At 42.9% G+C, this 27377-nt stretch overlaps 1 protein-coding gene across 7 annotated transcripts in view; it reads right to left on the bottom strand.

Annotated features, from left to right (window-relative positions):
* The window catches only part of LOC144683541 (high mobility group protein HMG-I/HMG-Y-like), a 114409-nt gene that overhangs the window by 42278 nt on the left and 44754 nt on the right, over positions 1 to 27377 (bottom strand). For 3 of the 7 annotated variants that reach the window (XR_013577287.1, XM_078546644.1, XM_078546645.1), the window contains exon 5: positions 16613 to 16663. The exons of the other annotated variants lie outside the window; for them this stretch is intronic. Coding sequence is in view for 2 of the 3 variants with exons in the window: in XM_078546644.1 (XP_078402770.1) it covers positions 16613 to 16663 (51 nt within the window). In the remaining variant the exon portion in view is untranslated. The remainder of the gene's footprint in view (positions 1 to 16612; positions 16664 to 27377) is intronic. 7 annotated transcript variants of the gene reach the window in all.

Below are 27377 nucleotides of genomic sequence, written 5' to 3'. Positions count from 1 at the left end.
TTTATTACAAGAGAAATTGAACATAGAAGGATGTTATGTAGGACATTGGTGAGACTGTATTTCGAATACTGTGTGCAGTCTTGGTCTCCTTATTTAAGGATGTAAATGCATTGGAGGTGGTTCAAAGGAAGTTTACTAGATTGATACCTGGAATGAGTAGGTTGTATTATGAGGAAAGGATGGACAGACTGGCCTTGTTTCCACTGGAGTTTAGAAGAGTGAGGGGTGATTTGATTAAAGTATACAAGATCCTGATTGGCCTTGACAAGGTGGAAGTTGAAAGGATGCTTCCTCTTCTGGGTAAGTCCAGAAGTAGGGGGCACTGTTTTAAAATTAGGGGTCGCTCTTCCAGCACAGAGATGAGGAGAAATTTTTTCTCTGAGGGCTGTGCAACTTTGGAATTTTCTGCCTCAGGAGGCAGTGGAGGCAGGGTCATTGAATATTTCTAAGGCAGAAGTAGATTTATTCCCTTACCTAACAAGAATCTAGGGTTTTCGCGGGGGGAGGGGGGGTGGTGGTAAATGGGAACGTGGAATTCAAAAGACAAGCAGATCAGCGATGATCTTATTGAATGACAGAGCAGGCTTGAGGGGCCAAATGGTCTACTCCTGTTCCTATTTCTTATGTTCCTTATGAAATATTTTAGTAGCAAATTTTGTGTGGAATATAAAGGTCACCATAGACTAGTTAGACTGAATAGCCCATTTCCGTGTGTATATTCTATGTAATTTCATTTCCTAAGGAGATCTGCCTTTTTAGATCATTGCTCATGAACAGAGGTGCTTCAAGTATGTGTTTATCAGAAAAGCTTCAATAGGTTAAACTTGGGATCAGTACAGATATGCCTCAGTTGGCAAAATTTGGTGTAATAGCAGCATGGCCTACAGTACTGGGAGCCAAATACCGATCTACATACCTGTGCAACTTCATAAGATGGCCAGTACTAAGTGAAAAAACAAAAAGTTAAGTTTCCACAGGAGGGAAGCTCCACAATGAAAACACCTCCTTCCAGGCAGGAACACAAGTGACATGCTTTAATGTTTTCCAAGCCCTGTCTATGTGTCAGCATTTACTGACAAAAGTCAGAGCCCCCTGATGCTTCCAGCCTCTATTCCTGTGATGCTTCAGAAATGACCCGCAATTTGCTTATGCATATTCTCAAGAGTTTCATGTAACTATAGGATTCAAATGCTTCTGCACATGCAAAGTGGCTACGCACAGGCATGAATGTGTCAGAGGTCACCGGCACCCGTCAACAAATTGGTAATGAAGGAAAAACATTATTGTTACTATCCAGAGTTATTATGAATTCTTCTGTCTTTCAGCAACTATAGAACATCGTAAGGTTGCAACCAAAACTGACATGGCCCCTCACTAGAACAGACTTTCTTTCCCCTTGTGGATTGTAGCAGTAGAGGGGTTCAAATGTATCAAGGGAATATATGCTACAGAGATATAGGTGTAAAATATCAGGGACATGGTACATACATGCCAACCAACAAATATGAAATGGGGCAAAGTTCTTGGAAAACAGTACCCATGGTCCATTGATATTATAAGGAGCTGCATCTTCTGAGGCTGGTGAATGGAATTCTGTTTGAGGCATACACACCCACAGTGTTGCAAAGAATAGTTGTTCTTTCTATCTTCAGAGGGGAATCTGGTAAGGCTGACAACTATCTGAAACCTTGCTAAGATCAGTGACTTTTACAGTGGTTTTTCAGGTTGTTGTGGCTTGTGTATCAGGTGTGTCATAAAGCACAAAGAAAACCCACTTAGGTTGTGTTCATTGATTTTTGAAAGGTTTTTAATTCAGTGCATCATGCTTATGGAATACCAGTGCAGAACTTGGCCAAATCTTGGACTTTATCTGGATGTGTATTCCACCTCTAAGATCCACGTAATGTTTGTGGGGGAATTCATTGAAACTACCTCTCCTAATGAAAGAACTAAGTTGTTGACTTTAGACCATCATATTTGAGATTGTTAGACTGCTTATTCAACATCTAGTACCAGATGAGCAGAAATTTCTTCCAATGAAATATTTGGCTCCCTGGTAGCTGTCTGAGATTAAACCAGTATCATATATGACCTGAGATGAGCTATGACATATTTGCACCATGACCAGGGTCACCTATTTCCATCTCTGCAACATCATTCAACTTCGCCTCTGCCTCGGCTCATCTACTATAAATCATCTGAAATCCTCATAATGCCTTTGTTACCGCTAGACTTGACTATTGCAACATTCTACCCTTTGTAAACTTGAGGTCATCCTAAACCCTGCTTCCTTTGTCCTTACTTGCACCACTCATCCATACTTCTGTGCTCGCTAGCCTACATTAGCTCCTGCTCAAACAATGTCTAAATTTTAAAATTGTCCTTCTTGTTTTCAAATCCCTCTATGATCTCGCTCCTCCTTATTTCTGCAATTTCCTCCAGCCGCAGGCTGGGTATTGTGTGGTGTTATGATGGCTAGACATTATAAGGCAGCAATGTTTTAAACTGTCTCTTTTAATTAAAGGTAAAATGAAACATATGACCTCATACTTGTTCTGCCTGGTGATAAGCCGACGTAACCTGGTTGCCATGGTTGCCTAGGTCAGGTCCTACTGAAACCCAACTGCCAGATTTAACACCTGAACACTAAAGGCAAGCAGCTGGCTAGGCTTTGTGTAGAATTAGAGACTCAGATTTATTGACTCAGAAGCCCTGAAGACACACACAAGGCAAAAGGTTTTTATCTCTGTCAACTAGCAGGCAGAATGCTGGTCCTCTGGTCGAAGAGATGGAACATGCAAAGATTTAAGATTTCGCCCTGACGAGTCCGAGAGAAAGAATCACAAGAGTGGGCCTTACTGCTGGAAGATTCTCAGAACAGAGGGAAATTACTTTTGACGGACACTGGATGTTACGGCTCAGGGAAACAGGGAGTCAAGAGCCCATTGGTAGCTGGGAGTAACTTTGGACTGGTTCCTGTAAAGACTACAATTGTGCTTAGAGTGCAGAGTAATGTATAAATGCAGCGTGAAGTTATCAGTTGTGTTAAGAAACTATGAGGAATACCTGCTCTGTAGTTTAGAGATATACTAAGTAGTGTTTAGCTAATGTTGATTTTAGTTTGTTTGTTACAGTAAAAGTCTTAAAACTTGAAACCGTACAATGAAATTCTTGTTTTTAAATCTTGCATTTAAGTCAGTCATTGGGAATTCAAATTTCTTTTTAAAAGTTATTGGTCTCTGTGGTCATTGCAACAGTGGCAAGAAGCTCATCATCTGACTCCCAAACGTCCACCACCTGCAAGATACAAGTCTGGAGGGTAATGGAATACTCTCCACTTGTCTGGATGAATATGGCTCCAACAACAGTCAACAAGCTCAACGCCATCCAGAACAAAGCAGCCCACTTGATTGGCACCCCATCCACTACCTTCAAAATTCACTCCCTCCACCACTGGCATATAGTGGCAGCAGTGTGTACAATCTAAAAGATGCATTGCAGCAACTCACTAAGGGTCCTTCGACAGCACCTTCCAAACCCATCCTTCCAGGTGATGAGGTCACATGGGCCGCAGACATATGGGGACACCACTACCTGCAAATTCCCCTCCAAGCCACAGACCATTCCGACTAGGAACTATATAGCCACTCCTGTTGCTGGATCAACCTTGGGCTCCCTTCCCAACAGCACCATGAGTGTACCTGCACCACATGGACTTCAGAGGTTTAAGAAGGGCGCCTCGTCACATGTACAAGAGCAGCTTGGAATGGGCAATAAAGGCTGACCTTGCCAGTGACCCTCAGATCTGATGAACACATTTTAAAAAGCGCCCCCCAAGGTATGTACACTCATTTAGTCCTGGTCTCTTGAGCATCCCATATTTTAATCAATCCAACACTGGTGGCTGTGTTCTCAGTTGCCTATAGACCCTAAGCTCTGGGATCCCTCCCTGCACCTCCTCATCTCTCTACCTCACTTTCTTCCTTTAAGATACACCTTAAAACCTGCTGCTTTGACCAATCTTTTGGTCATCTGATCTAATATCTCCTGTAGTGGCATGGTGATATATTTTCTTTTATAATCTCCCGTGAAGTGGTCTGGATGTTTTATTATAATAAAAGGTGCTATATAAATACAAATTGTTGTTGTTGTTGTTGAGGAATATTCATTAGTACATTTTGAATATCATCATAAGCAATTGCCTCGGACTGTCTGCTCAAAGGAAGCTATTACTCCTCTTTGCAGATGATACTGTGTTGCTGGTGGACTCACTTGCAAATCTAGACCACTCTGCTCATTCTCATATTCAGCTTCAAAGCCAGGAATTACAGTCAATTCCAGAATGCCAAAAATTCACAAACAGTGTCAAAAATCAAAACTTCTTAGGGTCAGCATGCTCTCAGTTCCTCCACAGTTAGAACATTCAGGGCTAACTTTCCACTTTAGTCATTTGCCAACGCAAAAAAATTGCACTTTTGTGTAGTTTATTGTTTTACCTGTAATGCAAGTGGTATAATATTAGATACACACATGGTTTAAATTACAACAAGTTCATGAGCCTCTCCACTCAACTTTTGAGAGTATTCTGGGTTGGCATAAGAGACAGCATCTTCAACTTTCATTTTAAAGGAGAAAACTGCTACATTTTGCTTAAAATAACTCCAACCGTTCTATTGTAAACACTGGCTAACAGAGAAGAAATTTCTGATTCGTGCACTCTCATTTTATGAGGGCATTTCTTTTCTGTTGATTAGACCAACAGGGAAAAAGATATGTTCTGTGACAAACGTGGGATGCAATGCTACCGATACAGAGCTAGCAAAGAAACTCTGGATCACTGCCCACAGTTCAGTGTGAGTAAGACACCCTGTTTATTTTGTGGCGAGTTTGAGGAAATGGGAACCCTTATGACTAACGGCTGACTCTCACAGGAAACAGGAAGAAACGCTGATTGAGATCAGACTCACACCACAACATTGACTACCAGCTTAAAAATCCGATAACCCTGATGAGCAAGAGTGAATAGCAGATCATGAACTACGAATGCAAGCTTCCAAGACAGGAAAAACATCCCAACTATACTGCAGAGTAAAATATCTTTTTACTTCTCTAGCACGAGATATTTTATATTAAAAAAAACTGCCTAAGAACAACCAATTCATGCTTGTCTTGCAATTTTGTAATGTTGTTATCAATGACAATCCTTCTAAGTGAAGCAAAAACTCCAACACAGTTTATACCTTCTAATGAGAGGTTCTTACATGCTCTGTCTTATAGTGGTGTAAATGCACTGATGAAACTTTCAAGTTGTGGTAAATTTCCAGGCTGGTGCAGCAAATCTACATATGCACAGTAAGCACAAACCACCTATAATACGTTAATGAAGTGTCCCACCAGGTATTTTTTTAATTCTTTGATGGGATGTGGGCTGGCAAGGCCAGCATTTATTGCCCATCCCTAATTGCCCTTCAACTGAGCGGTTTGCTCGACCATTTCAGAAAGCAGTTAAGAGTCAACCACATTGTTGTGCGTCTGGAGTCACATGTAGCCAGACCAGGTAAGGATGGCAGATTTCCTTCCTTAAAGGACATTGGTGAAGCAGATCGGTTTTCACGACAATCGATGATAGTTTCATGGTCTGAATCTAGCTTTCAAATCCAGACTGATTTTATTAATTGAATTAAATTCCACCAGCTGCATGGTTAGATTTGAACCTAGCATTAGCCTAGGCCTCTGGACTACTAATCCAGCGACATTATCACTATGCCACCTTCTCCCCCAGCCCTGTAGCCTTAAAAATGGCAACAGGCGCATGCACAGTGAGCTGGGGTTGCATTTTGCTTATTTGATGATTTGACTCCACCCATCGACCCTTTCCTGTCTGTCTTGAGGGAATTAATATCAAGGCCATGGTTTTATCAGGATTCTAACTTTCACTGAGATTTCAATATTAAACGCGGAGAAGAATATTGCAAGTTTGCAAAAGCCTACATAAATAAAACCGTGATCCCATACACTGTAATCTAGATTTTTTTTATACATAGTAACTCTCAGTTTCGGTGTTACTTACATCATTTATGCTGATTTGTTAATTTCAGCAATTGCTGTAAACTTAGGGTGGACCAATCTGGTTAGCACTAATCGCAGCACAGTTTTCCTCAGCAAGAACAGTTGATAGAAGAGATCATGAGATTTCAAAAACTGCACACTGGAGCTGTTGGGACACCCCAGCAGGTAATAAACTACTTTTTTCAATTCCACAGAGACCAGGCAGGAGGACAGAATGCTAAACTAGTTCATGATGTTTTGCATTGTCATCTTTATTCTGGTCTAATCTCTGATCTCCAGTCAAGCAACAATATCTTACATTTTTATAACGCCTTGAGCATTTTTAGCATTCTTTTAACATAATGAAATGGCCCAAGACATCTTACGCAGGAGAGCATGACAACTGAAGAGTATTTTTTTTATTCATTAACAGGATGTGGACTTTGCTAGCTGGATCAGCATTTATTGCCCATCACTAGTTGCTCTTGAGAAGATCATGGTGAGCTGCCTTCATGAACTGCTGCTGTCTCTGTGGTATAGGTACACCCACAGTGCAGTTAGGGAGGGAGTTCCAGGATTTTGACCCAGCGACAGTGAAGGAACAGTGATAAATTTCCAAATCAGGATGGTGAGTGGCTTGGAGGGGAACTTCCAGGTGGTGGTGTTCCCATGTGTCTGCTGCCCTTGATCTTCTAGATGGTAGCGGTTGTGGGTTTGGAAGGTGTTGCCTAAGGAGCCATGGTGAGTTTCTGCAGTGCATCATGTAGATAGTACACACTGCTGCTACTGTTTGCCTATGGTGGAGGGAGTGAATGTTTGTGGATGGGGTGACAATCAAGCGGGCTGCTTTGTCCTGGATGGTGTCAAGCTTCTTGAGTGTTGTTGGAGCTGTGATTATCCAGGCAAGTGGGGAGTACTCCATCACACTCCTGATTTGTGCCTTGTAGATGGTGGACAGGCTTTGGGGAGTCAGAAGGTGAGTTACTTTCTGCGGGATTCCTAGCCTCTGACCTGCTCTCGTAGCCACAGTATTTATATGGCTAGTCCAGTTCAGTTCTGGTCAATGGTAAGCCTCAGGATGTTGATAGTGGGGGATTCAGTGATAGTAATGTCATTGAATGTCAAGGGGCAAACATTAGATTCTCTCTTGTTGGAGATGGTCATTGCCTAGCACTTGTGTGGCATGAACGTTACTTGCCACTTGTCAGCCCAAGCCTGGATATTGTATTTGGAGGAGTCGCGAATGGTGCTGAACATTGTGCAATCATCAGCGAACATCGCCACTTCTGACCTTATGATGGAAGGAAGGTAATTTATAAAGCAGCTGAAGATGGTTGGGCCGAGGACACTACCCTGAGGAGCTCCTGCAGTGATGTTCTGGAACTGACACGACCATCTTCCTTTGTGCTAGGTATGATTCCAACCAGCGGAAAACCCTCGATTCCCATTGACTCCAGTTTTGCAATAACTGCAGCACAGTTTTCCTCAGTGAGAACAGTTGATAGAAGAGATCACGAGATTTTAAAAGTTGCACACTGGAGCTTTTGGACACCCCAACAGGTAATAACAAACTACTTTCTTCAATTCCACAGAGACCAGGCAGGAAGATAGAATGCTAAACTAGTTCATGATGTTTTGCATTATCATCTTTATTCTGGTCTAATCTCTGGACTTCAGTCAAACAACAATATCTTACATTTTTATAACACCTTGAGCATTTTTAGCATGCTTTTCACATAATGAAATGGCCCAAGACATTTTATGCAGGATAGTGTGACAACTGAACGGTAATTGTACAGTGAGAAGGGAAATGACTGACAGCACAACTAGAAAGTTAGATTTAAGGAGACTTAAAAAACTTGGGAGTAAAACAACAATGTGAAGAGGTTTAGTGGGGGCTAGGGTTGGGATGGCCAAAGACTGTGCCACTAATGGAGGGGGATGCACAGAGACAGGGCAGGATTTTCCCCTCGGCGATTTGGGGGCGGGGCCCACTCGCCAAGGGGAAAAAGACACGGGATGACATCGGGAGGAATCCCCGACGTCATCCCGGTCCCTTTAAATTTTTAGGAAGGCGGGCGGACAGCAAAATCAGCTGTCCGCCCGCCGACCTGTCAATGACCAACTGAGGTTAAGATAATTAAAATAATTAAAGACCCTGCCCCTCCAAGCTTAAGGCTGGTGGGCAGGCCAGGAGCCCCAGCGGGCTCCAGATTATTCATGAAACTTCATCCCGACGTTTCATGTCCGTTTTTTTAAACATTTAATAAATTTTATGTGTTTCTTTTAAAAACATGTCGCATCTCGTGTGACATTGTCACATGAGGGGGACATGTTAATAATTTCAATATTTATCTATTTTTAGACTTTACTTACCTGTCATGAATCTCCCTGAGACAGGACTTTGTCTCAGGGAGCAGTGCGCTCTTTCGTGTGCGTGCGCGAAAGAGCGCACTTTGACAGTTGGGGAATCCCTCCCCCCCGGAACAGGAAGCACATAGCGTTTCCTGTCGGGCAGGCTGAAGGCCTGCCCACTCAAAATTCTGCCCACAGAACTGGGACACTGACAAGAGGGGGACTGGCACTTGAGATTGGAGAAGGTAGATGAGTGAGGATAAAATGAGGCTCGGATAAACATTTTAAATTCAATGTATTGGGAGATAGGCAATGGTGAAGGTTGGCAAATATATGGGGTGATGAATAAACAAAACTTGGTGTAAGTTGTAGGGTGGAGTCAATGAAGCTAGTGAGGAGCACATTCAAGAAATCGAGTCTTGAGGTATCAAATAGAATTTCAACAGCAGTATGGATGAATTAATTGTGGAGATGTAAGTAAGCATTCCTGGAAGTGGCTAGGGTGCAGGATTTGAAACTTTGGCTCACGGTCATTCATCTGGTTCTGCCTGATGAGCAGCTGGAGAGTGGATGGATTTGGAATAAGGATGTGGAGTTATTGGTGCTTTCATTTATGGAGAGAGATTGAGGCTTTTTAAATCAAAGTAGAGACAATTAAGAGATCTGAAAGAGATGTTCATAATGATGCAGGGAAGTTGATAAGGAAAAATTATTCCTGCTCCTTGGTGTAACAGCACCTAGAAGACAAGTTTATGACCATCAATAATACAATGAAGGGACAGGTTAGGAGAACATTCACGGAAGCAGAATCCATAACCACTTTTAAAGAGAAGGGAATAAATATTCATAAAAATGAAAGAAAGTCAGTAGGAAAAGGGCAGGAAATGGGAGCAAAATGTGCTGTAAAATTCTATAATTCCATGATTCCTTGCAGCCCTATGTTGACCCCCTGTCCCCCAATACAAGGAACTTAAATTCCTTGTTGGGAGAACATCATAATTTTGGGTGCAATACCATCATATAAATTACAATTACAACATCAAACGATTGGTAAGAACAATTTGACATTTAGTCATAGAACCTGCAGCTAAATTGCTCCCTTTGCATTCAGAGAATACTTGTTGTTTCAGAGTCTGAACATGACTTCCGAATTATGGCTCATTACACTCTGTAGGTGTACTCATCCTGAAACTATGAACAGCCCACATCTATATAGCACAATGACTACAGACTAAGATTGAACAAAGGGTTTACAATTCAGTTGCTTCTTTAAATAAATCCTAGCAATTTTGCGGTCACTGATTAGTTTAAAAGTGTGAAAACTTCACATTAGAAACCAAGACTATTTGGGTTTATAAACAATAGCAGAACAAGGATTTGGTATCCTTTTGAATTACAAGGAATGCTGTTTGTAAAGAACCGTTAGGAATAAAGAAACCAATTGTCACCCTTGGCCTAATTCAAGGTCTCCCAAAATTTTTCTGCTTATCCTTCAAAAATTGATGTCCCGTGTGCACCCTGCCCCACCTCCCCTCCCCCATTTCTGAGACAGTATTTTATCATAATTAATGTTAATGTTGATAAGGCTGGAAACCCAAAATAATTCAACTGTTTTATCACTTTAGCTACTTTATTTCTGCTTCCTAACACTCCGTTACACTGTTGGGGGTTTTATTAGGTCCAATTGTATCATTAGAATTCACCAGCTAGGAAATTCCTCAAATCTCCTTCCTTGTCAGGAAGACATGGGGTCTCCTGATCACTATGACTGTGTAAGCAACTTTGCTGCAAAGAAAACTGCCAATGGAGCGATGAATAATCCTTTGCAGATGGAGTTAGAAGCGGAGGTACATTTGAAAGAAAACAGGCCATTCAGCCTTTTGAGTCTGCTATGCCATTCAATTTGACCATGACTGATCTACACCTGAACTCCATTTTCCCACTTCCATCTCCTGGGACTCTAAACCAGCAAAAATCTATCAATATCTATCTATTTAAATCTTGAAAGCTCCAGTTGTCCTAGCACTCTCAGCATTGGCGAGGGTGGGAAGGGTGCTGGTATTAGTGTTCCAAATGTCTTTTTCAAAGACCCACACAGATTTCTATGTTTTCACTCTTGAATAGTTTATCTCCACTTTTTAATTATGTCCCCTTGTTCTTGATTCCCCATCACAGGCAATGGTTTCCCTGTATCAATGCTATTAAATCATTTTAACATTTTAAAAACCTCAATATTTTAAATTCAAGGGATTTAAGCCATGTTGATGCAGCCGGACCTCATAACTCTCTGGGCCACATTATTATTCTGATGCAAATACATAAGACACGGTTACCAACTTCCGACTATTTGTATGGATATTAGCTTTTCCAGGCCCTGTCCGCAATGTCCATGCAGGGGTCTGGTACACAGCACAGCTGTGGGTTGGAAAATTTGACTGTCTGCTTGAAAAGCAGCTACTTGACAACTACAACTATGTAAAAGAAACTAAAAATAACTTATAATTAAAATAACTTATATTCAAAATGTCCCTTCGATGTGCAAAATCATCTAAAGGTGACTCAGAGGTTCATAAAGGGAAAAAGATATTGAGTCATAAAATTAATCCAAGAGGTAAATTTTGACCAAGATTGAGAAGTAGATGGATGGAATGTAAGCTGCTGAATTAACAATTGCCAATAGTACAGTTAAAGGAAATGGTGATGGGTGAGCAGAACTTGGCACAGGATAGACTACATCAACATTTTGGATGGACTGGAATTTTTGAAGGTGGAAGATGGAAGACCAGGCAGGACAGCATTGGAGTAATTACGTCTAGAGATGGAAAAAGAATGGATGAGAGTTTCAACAATAGATGGGCTGAGGTAAGGGCCAAGTTATGCAATGCTTCAGAGGTGAAAATGAAACAGATGTTGAGGCTGCAAACTGTGTGGTTCATACTAAAGTGGTCAGGAAGGGTGGATGGAATTGATTGCAAGGTTATGAGTTTGTGGTGGTAGCTGAAGTCAATGCCATTGATCATCCCAATGTTTAGCTGGTGTAAATCATAATCATCCAATAGTGGATGTCAAAGGTCTTAAGATAGCACAGGTGCAGGTGAAAAGGTCAAACTAGGCGTCCTGGCGTACATGCAGAGGCTGACCTCATGTCTGCAGATGTCATCAAATACAGCAGATTGTGGGGTGGGAAGAAAAACAATTGCTCGAGATGCACTGTGTAATCAAATGTGTATGTCTCACTGAGCTGGACAACAGAAAAGAGGTACTGGAAGGAGGATGATATGGTCCACCTTGTTAACAAAATCAAGGAGATTAAGGACGGAAATGTATCATGGTCACATTCACAGAGTATGTCACACTGACATTGTTTGGGCAGTGTTACTGTTGTGGGAAGTGCAGCAACTTAATTATTGGGATTCACACAGGAAGTTATGAGAGACAGGAGCACAGATCTAGGAGGTGACAACACATTCAAGGACAAAAGGAAACAAATGGGCCATGGAGAGATAATTTACAAGAGCACACAGGCAGAGGGCTGCATTTTTGAGAGGGCATATAGACTGCAGTTTGGAAATGTAGAAGTCAATGCCTAAGAAGGGGAAGCCATTATCATTTATTAGTAAGGGAGACAGAAAGGGATGTTCAGGCATTAGCTGTTTCATAGGAATGGGCCAAGAGGGCAAGAATTAGGTCTCATGCTTGAGATGGAAATAGCTGAGGGAAAAGATGAGGGTTAAAAAAAAGAGAAAGAGCAGAGATAGGGAAAGAGAAAGGTGTTCTTAGCAAGCAATGGGAAGGAGTGAAGGAGCATGGGCAACTGAATGTATAATCTCTAAATTGGTAACAAAGCGTTAATGGCTTTTCTTACTTCTTAAAGCTGGGGGAAGTTATTAATAAATAAGATATATGGCAGATAATTTGCAATAGTATATTCAAGCACTAACAATCCTGTGAGGTGGTCAAGATGGTGTCTTGAGCTGAAACTCCAGCTTAGTTTATGTTTAGTGCAAGACACCAACTTGGTAAAAGAACTGAGTCAGTGCTAGGAACAGCTGTCTGAAGGCTCCTTAAACAGCTGATTGCCACTTAAAATGCTTGCTGGCACTCATTAATGAGGCTGCACAGCATTTTGGTGTCTAACACTTCAACTAACACCCCCTCTCCTAACAGTGGCCAGCTGTTTGGGAGTAAACATGGTGCTGGTGTCGATTTCAAACACTACTTCAAGGGATATACACCATTTCATGTTCGTCACTGCTGGAGCTGTGAAGAAGACCTCTCAAACATATTGAGAGGTTTTCTGCAACACTTCATCAAGATTTCACCAACACTTGTGCAACATATATTCTGGAACTTCTCTGAGGCCTTCACCTAAAAAGACTAAGTGCTGTGCTGCTTCACCTTACAGGAGAGCAGGAGAAAGGGTGTGCTTTTTCATGGGAATCTTGCTATGGCTTCCCCTTGGTCTGGACAAAGAATTCGAGGAGGACATGAGGCCTAGCCATGTAGCACTAGCTGCTGCAGGAGACAGGGACAGGACGGCAAGGAGAGCGAGGTGGCATCCTTCCCTCCTCTCGGTTTTTGATATCCCATCTCCTCTAAACCTCCTCCATCAGGACTTCCAGTGCTGCATCTGAGAGCCTATGCCAGCCTACAGCATGCTGCTGTATGTCAGCTAGAGCAGTTCACGCCTTCAGTAGAAGTGAGTGCAAGGAACCTACACAGACTCCTCCACAAACATCGCATCAAATCAACACTTGAGTGCTACACCTGCAATTTTCTGGTTTAGCACCTTCAGGCAAGTGCAAATTATGGTGATAAGGAATTAGACTGAAAATTGTTTGCTAAATCCAGACTTTCAAAGGCTCGACATATTAGCACTGCATCCACTTAGCACCTGTTTTCACCTCTTTCTTAAATAGCCCCCTCAAGTAGTTGCATCTGAATGAGGTCTTCTCTGAGACCGTCATTAATTTATTTTTGCTAATCAAATCCTAGTTCTCAATTTTCTGTCTCTACTTCTTTAACTGAAACGTACATCTTTACCTAACTCTTCCACCTTAACCACCTACAGTAAATGGCCAAAAGGTTCCTCCAACTCCTCTTGAGGAAGGGGCCACTGCATAAAGTGAGGGAGAAAGTTTACTGACGACCCTGGCTTCCTAATTTTAAAGTGGGCAGAGATCAGAAGAGTTTGTCATCGAGTCAGTTCAATGTAAAGTGCTTTTCCAATGAGTATCACCCCAATACTCAATATTACTGATTAATAAAAGAAATTAATGGCAGTCCTGGAGAAGACCTCACTCAGATGCAACTACTTAGGAGGCTATTTCACACTGTCTCGTCCATCTCCAAGGCTTTTGCATTCCAAATTAGTTAAAAAAAAATTCTGAAGTTCATGACAAAGATAGAGGCTGGACCTCAGTGAAACATGTTTGTATTTCAATTTTGAAGTCAATGCAAGATAAATCAGGTGGATGGAAAAGGTAACTGTGTGAAAAGCTGACAGTTAGCAAATCTACCATCTGTTTATTAACATTTGATCTGAGCTCACTGTTGTGAGATATAATTTTCTTTCTACACTTTTCTACTTTCCTGGTCATCCTTGTTTTCAAATCTCTCCATGGCCTCGCCCCGGCCCTAACTCTGTAATCTCCTCCAGCTCTACAACCCTCCGAAATATCTATGCTCCTCCAATTCTGGCCTCTTGAGCAACCCCAATTTTAATTGCTCCACCATTGGTGGCTGTACCTTCAGTGCCCAGGCCCCCAGCTCTGGAATACCTTCCTTACATTTCTCCTTCTATCTCCTTCACTTTCCTCCTCTAAGACAGTCCTTAAACTCTGCTCCTTTGACCAAAGTTTTGGTCGTCTCACCTAATACCTCCTTTTGTGGATAGCTGTCTTATAATGATCCGATGAACCATCTTGGGACATTTTATTACATAATGGCTCTATATAAACATAAGTTGTTGTTGCAAGCTCATCTTCTTCACTAAACACAAGGTGTATGCTTGGTAACAATACATTGTGTCCTCTATCATTAAATTTTGAACCAATCCTAACTTGTGTCTTTGAAACCCACCAAAGTTCAGTATAAAAGCAAATGATTTGGCACAATTAATTCACCTAGTATTTAATTTCAACTGGTCAGGAGTAATGCAAGTTAGTAGCGATAATAGCTGTTGTTGAAATTTGTAAATGGCACCAAACTGAGAACGCTTAGTAACTTTTTGTAGATAAACTATGCTCCAGTGGCTCCTAGTTTTCATTTAGCGTTAGCTTTAAAATTAATTTATTTGCAGGGGCAGATTAAACATCCATAAGATTTGGATTAATGGGGACTAAACTGGACAACTTCTGAAAACCGGTGCAGGTATCACAATGCAGGGTTGACCAGCTCCTGTTGCTTCTGAAGCAGGCAGCCCCGCAACTTCATGCCACCTGCTAATTTGCAGGGTAACTGCATACAGACAGCACTAAATGTGCTGTTAGGTGACTGCATGCCTCAGCAGGGGCTCAAGTTTGTGCAAGGTTAATATCAGTTCCATGAACGTTGTAGTCAAAGGATAGCTCTCATCATCCAGTAACCACCTATGATTTGTCATGGTGGCTCAATAAAGGTGGCACTGTGGAATGCCGCAGAATAAAGGCATCATGAATCTGCCAGGATACCAGGCACTGGCCTGCATGATACTCTGCACATTGTCATACACCTGCTGGACATTGAGGGAGTGGAATTCCTTCTGGTTGTGGTACATCTGAGTTGACATGCAGCATCCACAAAGCAACGTGTATGCAGTCAGTGGCACCTTCTACCATGGGGAAACCTATAGTCCTCGTGAACCACCAACTCACTCCGCCTGCTTCTCTCTGGCAAGAGAAAATGAAATATATTCCGCTCTCAGAACCTCGAGACCTTCTTTATGCAACAGCGGACAGCGAACTGGGAGATGTTGCAAATATCGCCTGCTATAGGCTGGAAGGAGCCCAACGTTTAAAAGTTCATGACCACCGTTACCTTCACAGCCTCTGACAATGTCATCTTCACCCTGATCTGAAGTTGCAAGCATGGCTGCAGCAGGTGGCTGCTTTCAGTGAGGATGTCCTTACTGAACCACAGATGTCTAGCATATCATTCCTTGCTGAGGTTCAGGTGAATGATATAGCCTCCTTGTTCAGAGTCCTTCTCCACTTCATCATCCAGCAGCTTGTCCTGCTCTGTATCTCCTCTGTTCATTCTCCTTATCTTGCTGTAGGCTCAGGGGGATGGACCCACATCTGAGAGTTAGCAGTCCATGCAGAATCCTTGAAGTCTGGACAAAGTCCTTCAGCATGTGCCAAATCATTCCCTGTGGACTTTGACAACTTTAAAGTAATGTAGATACACCAAAAACTTCCGCAATTGCAGCAAGAGCCAGTAGAGATCAATCAGCAACTAACCTGAAAATAGTTGATGATCCCTTTAAATAATGCCAATGGGGGACGTCCTTCCTGCTGCTGAATGCACGTTCAAGTGTGGGTGTGGAAAATGGCAGTGCTGGCATCAAATCAGAATTACATGCTGACTGATATCACGATCTGCTTACTCTGCACAGTTCCAGCAGGTCCTCCCTGCGCACTGTTAACGCCATCACCAAAGTGGCCTTCTGCGCAGCTTGCTCCAGAATTGTGCGCACGTGTCATGGACTCATAAATGGCACTTGTAGTTATAACTCCCTTGTATAAAAGTCAGTGTGCTCAAAAAGCAAATAGTTACATTGAACATAATGGCAGTAAGTTAGTAAATAAAACTCAAACAAAGAAGACTGGGCAAATTGAATTAGTTGTCTTAAATTCATTGGCAGTTATTGGTTATTTCAATTATCACTATTCTGATAACCTTACAGGTGCTTTCATATTTCTTTGGTCTTTTTTGTGGCAGGTGTATGATAAGCATGGCAGACATGACGTGACATGCAAAAGTTCATATTGAAAGGAATCTGGCTTTGTCTGATAGGTAGCCTTGTATGATGTGAATTTCACTTTTACAGAACACTGGAATAATAGAAAATAAACTTTTTGGAAGTGTAATAGAGATTTACAAGGCTTTGAGAAAACTACATCACTAAAGCAGACTTAAAAGCAAAATTTAAAATGCAGAAAAGTAGCAAAATATGTAGCAAACATTGTTAGTGAAGCAATGCTTTTGCATGGGAAAACAAATTGCTTACCCTTTTTCTTGGTCTACCTCTGGGTTTTTTTGTTCCTGATGTTTCACCTTTCTGGAATTCCATGGAAAACATAGTTAGCATGCAAAACATTGATGGTATGACTCTGGTTTAAGAATCTGTTCTTTTTTCACAAGGTCATTACAAAATAACATGTACTAAAACAGCATATAATATAGCAAAAAAAAATATCAAGATGCTTCACAAATGATGACCAAAGATGAAAATCAAGGAGGCAGGTTCTGAGGGAGCTTTTAAAAATGGGAAAAGTCAAAGCATGGAGGAGTGGTTTAGGAACAGAATTCCAATGTACAGTCCACAAGTCATATGCAGTATCAGAACAGGTCCTACAAATATCACAAAGTAAAATCCATAAAGACAAAAATGACAGTAGATCGAAGGGATACATTAGAAGAAACTAGAGTGAAGATTGAAAGAGATGGTGTCACACTGAAGCAAGTGAATAAGTTTGTCTGTTTAGGACAAATGATAACAGAAAAGGGTAGATATGTCAAATTTAGAAGAAGGATAGAGATAGCCAAAAGTAATTTTGTGAGGATGAAGGATGCAGTAACAACAATAAAACTCAAGCTTGCAACAAGGTAAAAAAAGCTCATAAGATGCTACATCCTATCCACTTTCCTGGATGCCTCAGAAACCTGGGCAATAAGTAAAGATATATGGAAGAAAATAGAAGCCTTTGAAATGTGCTTAAAACAGACAAACGCAAAGGTGCTTGAAATTGCAAGAGTAAACTCTAAAAAGTGACATCCAGAAAAGAAAATGTCAGTATTTCGGCCATTTGATCAGAGCTGAAAAGCTACAGAGATCCCTTCTAGAGGGCATGGTGCAGGGCAGCAGAAAGATGGATTGACTTTGGTGTAGTTGGATGATGGATGTCACAGAGCAGTTGCAGACAAGCTAAAGTGAATGTGTGAGGATAGTGCAAGACAAACGAGTGTAACATACCATGCCAGTAGATCCCCTGGAATGAGTAGCTACAAACAGGAACAGGAATCACCAATGCAGAAGAAGTATATGGATAGTGGATAGAATTAGTTCAGACTCAGAAGAATGGAGGATGTGAGCTAGAGGGTTTAAGAGTACAGAAAGACCATGGAGGAATTTATTAAGTAAGGATGAGGTATTGTAAATGAATCCATTTGGAATGGGAGGCAGTAGAGGTTGCTGAAGGCAGAGCTGACGTATTAGCATGGTTTACGAATATACAAACATAGGAATTAGGAATGGGAGTAGGCCACTCAGCCCTTCGAGCCTGCTCCACCATTCAATAAGATCATGGCTGACCTGATTGTAACCCCAACTCCACATTCCGAATCTCAACTCCACATTCCCACCTACCCCTGAAAACCTTTCACCCTCATCAAGAATCTATTTACCTTTGCCTTAAAGTGTTCAAAGACTCTACTCCTACCACCTTTTGAGGAAGAGAGTTCCAAAAACTCACAACCCTCTGAAAGAAAAAAATACTCCTCATATGGGCTCGTTTGCAAAAGTTGAAGTTTTGGATCAATTGGAGTTTAAATACAGTGGATCTTCCGAAGTCGATTAGGAGGGTGTCACAAAAGCCAATTCCTGAGTGACAAAGAGGTGATTGAGAATGTCAATGCCATTGGGAGCAAAGTAGAGGCCAAGGAGGTAATGTTTCAAAGATGAGAAAATGTGGGGTGGAATCATCCCAGATTTGCACTAAGTGCAGTAGCGGGCAGGAAAAAGAAAATTATACCTGCCAGCTGCAATGGTGGCTTTTCACGCTGTATCATCCCAATCCCACTTCATTAATCACACATTCCCATTTAATGGCGGGCAGGCCCTCATTCGCCAGCGATGCCGTCACCTCACTGTTTCTGCACGCCGGGCGCCATATTTAAAGTGCAGCCACGCACACACCTCTCAGTGTTTCCAGCCCTGGATTGCTGCGCAGAAGACACGACCCCAAAAGGCAAAAAGACTGCAGACCCCCCGATTCAGTGACATGTCCCTGGAATGCCTTTTGGACATCGTGGAGGCCCACCTTGATATCCTCTCCCACCACTCTGGGTGAAGACCAGCAAGGTCACCAATCCAGCATGGGAGGTGGTGGCAGCAGTAGTCAGCACCAACGCCCTTTAAAAGAGAACAGCCATGCAGTGCCGAATTAGGATGAATGGTCTCATCCATTACACCAGGGTAATTCACTCTTCTCATCACTCTCAACTCTCACAAACCCATCACACATCCACAGGGATCTCACACCTCAAGGGACAACACCACGAACTCTCACAATGACCCTCACATCTCCATCAGGCTCATATCCTCTGGAGCTCATGTTCTCATCTGTCCATGGCTTTATTCACCACACAAACAATCCATGTAGTGCCATGTGTCCTGCTCACACTCTCTCCAGCTGTTTTCATGCAGGAGAAGCTGGCTCAAAGCAGCAGGGAGAAGTCCCAGACTGGGGCTGGAGTGGCCCACATTAAGCTCCTCACACACTCTGAGGAGCATGCCATCATGCTGACCGCTGAGGATGTGGACCGTGCCTGCAGCGACAGTGGGGATCCTGCACCACATCCTCTTTCCCTCAACGCAAACGTGAGTGCTCTCTCTTCTGAGAGCTATGCACTAATTATCTCTACTTTGGTTCACAGGGAGCTCTGCCAAGTGACCGACATCCTCAGCCTGCCAGCCCCTCAGCTCCATCAGTCCTCATCTCCAGCCAAGAGGACACCTCCTCCATTGAAGAGCTGGAAACAAGCAGCCTGGAAGACCCGCCGCAGCGCTAACCCACACCCTCCACCAGCACAGAACCACACACCTCGCTGAGGCCTAGATCTGGAGCAAGCTCGGGTTCACAATCTGGTGGTCACTGCACGGACATGTGTCCACAGGAGGAGGCAGGTTCAGCCGAGCTCCCTGGCATTTGGAGGACTGCTGGAAAAGAGGCATCCGTGAGGTCCGAGTCAGATGACCAGCCTCTGGATTCAGCCTTCCAACTCATTGTGCAGAGTCAGCAGAAAGATCATCACGCAAAGCTGTTGGAAGCCCTCAACAGAGTGGCATGCGAGTCGGAGGAGTGTATCCATCTGCTCTCTGATGAAGTGGTACCCACATGTGCGTGGTCCAGCAGAATGCAGCGATGACCTGCACTCTCTCACGGTAGCCATGGGTGAGTTCCTGCAGTGGCAACACGAGGGGGAAACGGGGCATCTCAATGTCCCTTCAGGTGCTCCTTCCACTCCAGGAGTCAGACAGGGCCCTCAGACACCCGGAGGAAGGAGAAGCGGCACCCTTGGGTCATCCACACAGGAATTTCAGAGGCTGCCCTCTCCCTCTTGAGTCCCCTTTGCCTGTGACACCCTCAACCTTATCCTCTGTCACCGCAGGAGGAACAGATGGCCCACAGGAGGACAGCCAAAGCAAGCCGGAGCCCCCAAGGCCTCGGTTCTCCAGAGGACCCAAACCTAAGTCATCAGAGGCAACAGGGCCAATCACTGCACAGGCTGTCTCCACCCTCACTGTGTATGTCAGAGCAGCATCTAGAAGTGTTAGGCCTAGGAAAGTTAAGAAATTTTGATTACAAGTGGTTGCATGGGTGAACACATTTTGTCACTATAATCTGAAAATATATTCGCTTTCACTGAATAATGTGTAATTGTGTCTTTCAGCTTCATTTACAGGCGTTGCAAGTCCTCCCACTGCATCCCCCTTCACTAGCAGTTCAGCTGCACGCAGCTGGTCAACACGTGATTCTGGAGGGAGTGTGTGTGTGTGTGTTTGTGGCAGGGCCTTCTGGAGCCTCGTGCATGCACTCTCCCACGGACATGGATCCTTCTTCATCGCACTCACTTCACTGTCCTGAGCACTTTTAATACTGCCTGCTGGGGTTCTCCTCGCGTTGTCCATCTCAGCTGTCCTGCATCTCCGTCTGCCCACTGATCACACTCCCATGCAGCACCTGCTCCTGCCCACCACAAGTCTCCTTTCACTTTCAGATTTACAAGCACAGTGCAAGTAACATTCTTCTCCAGCTCCCCTGTCCTTTCCCCTCCCCCAGTCACCCATTTTCTTCCCATCATTCTTCACCCCCTGGTATCACCTTCCCCTCCCCACCATCACCTACCAGCCACAACCCTTTTCTTTCAGGGATGTCCAAGTGAATGTTCAGGTTCCCTGCCTTCCTGAAAATCCCAATCCCATCCACGTTAATCTCCCTGACCTCCTCCTTCCCATCCCCAGCGTCCATGTCTGCCTCTGAGAGCCCACCAACCACCCTCGCCGTCAACTTCTACCGATACCTTCACATCCTTACCCTCCCAACCTACCAGTTCGCTCTGCCCCCTCTCATTCTCACTGTTCCAACCTACCACGCCCACCCTCATTTCGCTCCCCAGGAGACAGTCATTGACTCCACAGACACCTCCTTTGCGCCTTCACCTGGACACCCCATCTTACTCCTCTCCCCCTTGGATCTCCTTCCCCCCACCCCCCCAAAGCCCTGGACGCCTTCCCCCTTCCTCCAGCCTTACTTCTTCCTCCACCCTTACTCCCTCTCCCCTCCGGAGTCCTTCCCTTACACCTACCTCCCCAATTGCCGTATTCTCCCTCGTTACCCCCTCCTCCCAACCTCACCACGCTGACACCTTTATTCCCCCCTTTCCAAACTCACCCCACCCGACACCTTCGTTCACCCACTTCCAACCTCACCACCCCTCCCACCCCCGACACACCTTCCTCTCCACCCCCTTGGCGATCATCCATTGCAGACCATGGCCAAGGCACTGAAGTTCCAAAGCAGACCCTCAACAGGGATTTTCTACCTTCTGTGAGCTGCTACATGGCAGAGCCATGTCCATTAGAATCCACCCAGCATGTGATGTACATTCCTCCAGGGTCCCATTGCTGTCGGGCTCCAGCATCTTCTGCTTTTTGGATGTCCGTGATGTGAGCAAGGCCCTAACGGTAAGTCCCAACTTCTGCACGTCACATTTGTCGGGACGTGTTCTGCACCAACGTGTTTTCCCACCGGCGTGGGCGGTAAATTTCACGTGAGGGGATGATTCCGGCGAGCAGGGCTTATAATGAATTACAATGAAGTTCCAGTGTCTGGTGGCGGGAAACACGACCCGCCATTGACAGGTGGAGCGGATGGTTGTTTCACGACAGCATGAAACCAATTCTTGGCCTTCCCACCATATTGTCCACTCACACCTGCCATGACACCCGCCGCCAGCAGGCAAGGATGATTCTGCCTGTGGTCTTAGACTTGGAATAGATGAGGGCTTGGAAAATATGGATAGAGTAGATAGGGAGAAACTGTTCCCACTTGTGAAAGGATCGAGAACAAGAGGGCACACATTTAAAGTAATTGGCAAAAGAAGCAAAATCAGTATGAGAATAAACTTTTACACGCAGCAAGTGGTTCAAGTCTGGAATGCACTGCCTGAGAGTGTGGTAGAGGCAGATTCAATTAAGTATTCAAAAGGGAATTAGACTGTTATCTGAAAAAGAAGAACGTGCAGGAGTACGGGATGAAGGCGAGAGAATGGCACTAAGGGAATTGTTCATTCGAAGACCTGTGCAGACACGATGGGCTGAATAGCCTTCTGTGCTGTAACAATTCTGTGATTCTTGTTAAGAAAAGGGGCACAGTTATGCACTATCAATTCAGATTGAGTAAGCGCCTAAATAGAGTAATGAGTTGGGATTGGGTGCCATGGATGGGGAGCATGTTAGCATCTTGAGCCAAACCAATCCATGTAGGCATAAGAGAAGAATCCAATGGAAGAGTTGTGCCGGTCTAAGTAGAATAGATAGCAGTGAAATTTAAAACAGGCATTTTTTTGAAGTTGCACCACAGAGAGGCAACAAATCAGGATGGAGTGACCAACTATATCAAAGGCTATGAAAAGGTTGAAGTAATGAGCAGGGATAAACCTTCACAATCACACTCGTACAGGATCTCTGGCTAGGCTGGTTTCAGTGATGGGACTGGACTAAAGCCAGATTGAATGGATTCGAAAGGCAGTACTGCAGTACTGAGGGAGATGTTTGGCTAAAACAGTGAAAGCATCCCAGGATGGAACACAAATAGAGGACACTGTGTTAAAGTTGAAATTTGTCTAAATGGATAAAATACTTCTAACATTTATAATGTCTTGTAAGTCAGAAAACTGTGCAAATGAGAACTTTAGCAAGTATTTAACAATCTATGCCTGTGCTGTTATTAGTGTTTACCCTTAAAATTGTCAGTGACTCCATAATTGTCCATTAGGTACCAAGGCAAATAATGCAGAAAGCAAAATTTGTACTTTGGTCCAGCAAAGTAATGGAATTAGAGTCAGGCTGTAAATATATGGAAATCTATAATTCTAGTTATTTATGTTGCAACAGGACCCCTTACCAACTCGAAAGAATTTCTAAAAGCAAACTATAATTTTCAGATTGTCATATCCTGGATAATTTTGTATCTACTTTTTCATCCTCTCCATAATTATTTACATTTGCATATTAATAGCAAAACAACATTTTTAATTGACTCAGTGATAAATGCCAAGTCACACAGAAGAGTCAGGATGCTACAAGGCTGTGGAGTTGCTGACCTACCAAGACAAAAATCCAGGAAGAGAAATTCTGACGTGTATGACTGACCACAATAACGCCATGAAGAACCACAAAATATATTTCCATTCCAAAGATTTGATGAACCCAAGCACGCAAAGAGGCAAATTTTAAGTCTTAAGAGAACTGTTTAAGACTAATTTACAACAATGAAAATGTACTTTAAAATATTTTTAAAACGGGGATATACTATTCATAAACTATTATTTGAAAATAACATTCTCAACCACTACAGTTTTGGAGCTTCGTCTCTTCCACCTTTAAAGAAAGAGATTTTCCCCCAATTTTAGTTCATTCTTATGCTATTGCTGTGCAAAAGCAATTTTAAGCTACATTTTATCACTGGCTTCAGGTGGAAATCATCACAAGATTTTACAGATATAATGTAAGTGATGAAAAGAAATACTTATAATAAAATTAAAAATATAAATGAATCTTGCATCACGATTCAATTATAATTCAACCAAAATCAAAGACTATTTATAACAATTCAACACTGCCTACCATTCGCTAAAGTTTGTTTTGGTGATCTACAAGCCTGAAATTCTCCACCCTTCTGGCAAATTTCTTCAATGATGGGTCTGGTCGAGTCAAAGAAACTGTTGAGTGTTTTCTTGCAACAAGAAAAAAAAAATGCGTACAACACATCTGAGCACTGCTCTTTATTAAAATTAGCAAAGTTGGGCTATTGGCATTGCGCTGACTTATATATATATTCAGTATAATGCATACCTTCATATCACTATCTCCATTGGAAGATTGGAAGCACATTGAAAACCATTTGATCTATTGAGTCCAAGTAATCCAAGAGAAACGGTATCATAGTAGGTTTTAGGAAATTATTCATAAAAACATGAGAAGAACCCATCTCCTTGGCAGATTTCTTTTAGTCACATGAATGGCAATGGTTGACTAGCCATACTTGATCTGGCGTGAGCCAGCGAGGGAAAATCACCTCACCAAAATATAATGGTTCAAAAGGACAATGTGCTTTTAATACATATTAAATTCAAATTCCATCAGGAATTGCAATGAAAGCAGAGATCTGTAAAATCCCTTAGCAAATTAGATACGGAATTTGTTTCTGTAAACTGCAAAATGCCCACTGATGGAATAGCAATTCGAGTTAAAAATTCATTAACATACTGGAGAATTACCAAGAGCTCACAAGAAAGGGTCCAGTCTATCTGTAAACTAAATAACTGAAGTATCTTTCACTTAAAACCAGAAGCAGAATCCCAAGAACATTTCTTACGTTGTCAGTAAGGTTTCCACTACACTGGATATTTGGCTTTATTTAAGAATTTAAATCTAAACATTCACCCCCTCCACCATTGAGGCACGGAGGTAGCAGTGTGTACCATCTATAAGATGCAGTGCAACAACTCGCCAAGGCTCTTTTGACAGTACCTTCCAAACCCGTGACCTCTACCACTTAGAAAAAGAGCAGTAGATGCATGGAAACTCCACCACCTGCAAGTTCCCCTCCAAGCCACACACCACCCTGACTTGGAACTATATCGCTGTTCCTTCACAGTCACTGGGTCAAAGTCCTGGAACTCCCTTGCTAACAGCACTGTGGGTGTACCTAGAACACATGGACTGCAGCAGTTCAAGAAGGCAGCTCGCCACCACCTTCCCAATTAGGGATGGGCAACAAATGCTGGCCTAGCCAGCAACGCCCACATCCTGCGAAGGAAAAAAATGCTGCAGATCAATAGCCAGATTACTGGGTCAAGAAGTGAAAAAAATTACAATCTGATCGAAGCAATAAATTTCTCTGGAGGAGGGAGGTTACTTTGGATCTACTTAATGCAAGAAGATATCGTGATCGGGTTTATACCCTTTGATTTCTATGTGGATAACTCTGGAAATCAGTGAACCTACACAAGAACCACGACTGTCAAGTGAATGATAAACTGTCAAACGTTTGGGATGACTTGTCCCTAGAGCTGCATTTATTTGTTACAAGTTGCAGACAGGTCCATTTCTTCAAGACCAGGTTCAGTCCATTTGTGTGGGCAAACCTGGAATCAATTGGTCAATTTATTGTGTCTACTGACAAGATATTGAACCATGAGTTTGAGCAATTCTGATAACGTTGGGTAATGTGGAACATTCACAAATGTATCACTAGCAAGAGTTACCTTATTTGTAGAATCAATAGGGCTGATCCCTCGAACCCCCCCCCCCCCCCCCCCCGCCCCATACACCTCACTGACTCACTTTCCTCCTTTCAGATGCTCCTTGAAACCTACCTCTTGGGCCAGGTTTTTGGTCATCTGAACTAAGTTCTCCTTATGTGGCTCGCTGTCATGCTTTATTTTATATGTTCCTGTGAAGCGCCTTGAGATGTTTCACTACGTTAAAGGCACCATGTAAATTTAAGTTGTTGTTGATGGTATTTATTGTATTTATGGCCTTTGAATAACATGTTGTCTACTGAAAGTCCAACAATAATAACTATGTCATTAAAAATGTTCAGGCCTGTGTGTGCCATTTGGGCTTTCCTGCAATGCAAATCTAATCTGCCTTGATTTTCTACCCTGCCACCCTGTCAGAAAAATATTTATTCCCAAAATCAAAGAGATGACAGATTTGCATTCACAACCCTATTGTGGGTGATTGCAGTGGCATCTCATCTTTGACTGGAACCTGGTTCACACATGACCACAGCTTGCTTCTCATCAAAGCTTCACCTGCCCCGCCTCACCATACCTTCTACCAACTGACCTGCATAAACCACTGAGGTGGTGACCTGATTCTCATCACCAAGTCATAGTCTCTTCCCCCTTACTCCACTGGCACCCAATTCACCTTGTTCCACCTGTCACATCTTTCCTGTAAAATTCTTTGTTTACTTGTTTTGCCACATTTGAATCTCTCAAATTAGGTTTTCACCCCTTCCACATCACTGAAACAACCTCATAATGTGACATTTTCTATCTCTTTAGTCATGGTGCATTATCCCATTTGTTTCCTCTGAATCCTTTGACATGGTCAACTGCACCATCCTTCTCTGCCCTGTTCATTGAAGCTGTCATCATTGGGAGCATTTTTATACATTAAAGGTTCAACATAAATTTAAAATTTGTTGTTAGTTCCACTCTTGCCTATCCAATCATAGCCAGAGCATATCCAGCAACGGTTTCCCTTCTCATCTCTCCACCAGTATCGGTAGAGTCTCTTATCCTCCCTTTCATCATCTACACTCAAATACTTTCTTTAAAAAATTCAGCAAGGGAATGACTGGTAAGGCCAGGATTTATTACTCATCTCTAACTGCCCTTGAAAAGGTGGTGTTGAGCTCATTGAGCAGCTGAATGACTTGTTAGGTCATTTTAGAGGCAAATTAGCAGTCAACAACATTGCTCTGGGTCTGAAGTCACATATAGACCAATCCAAATAAGGACAACAGATTTCCTTCCCCAAAAAACATTAGTGAACTAGATGGGTTTTCATGGCAACCTGGTAGATTCACTGTCACTATTATTGATACCAGCTTTTTATTCCAGATTTATTTAATTAATCGAATTAAAATTCTCCAGTTGTCGTGTTTGGATTTGAACTCATGTCTCTGGATCATTATTCAAAGCCTCCGGACTACTTGTCCAATAATATAATCACCAAGGCTATCATACCTCCTGAGGACACCCAGCTCTAGTTCCCCATTATCCTTTTCAAACATTCCACTGCTCTGTTTGGGATACTGTGTCTAATATCCAGTTTGGATGAGCAGCAATTTTCCACAGCTAAACTTTGGGAAGACCAAATGCCACTGGGCAGGATTTTGGGTTGGGGCCCCGATGTCAGGGTCAAGTGGGAGTCACAACACTACCTTGTCTGGGAAATGATCACCCAACTGTGATTTTCTTTGAGCCAGCCAATTAGTGACCAGAGGGTGTGCTTGCCATCCAATTAAGAAAGGTGGGCGGGCTAGCCAAGTTTGAGAGTCAATAGGAGGCCCTCCAGTTTGGAAGGAGATGAAGCCTGCAATTCCGATAAGAGAGAGAGAGTGTCTCCATTTTGAGATGCCCTCTCTGCAGATCACAAAACTTTTAACTTAAAAAAGTCTCAGCAGCCAGGCCACCAAACCCTTCCACAGGGCAATCTGAGACCAGGTAGGCAGGGAGGGCCCCTTGGTGTA

The sequence above is a fragment of the Cetorhinus maximus genome, chromosome 8, assembly GCF_964194155.1.
Source record: "Cetorhinus maximus chromosome 8, sCetMax3.hap1.1, whole genome shotgun sequence".
In the NCBI taxonomy this organism is placed as follows: domain Eukaryota; kingdom Metazoa; phylum Chordata; class Chondrichthyes; order Lamniformes; family Cetorhinidae; genus Cetorhinus; species Cetorhinus maximus.
The sequence above is the reverse complement of the archived record's forward strand: the minus strand, read 5'-3'. Positions and strand labels throughout refer to the sequence as shown.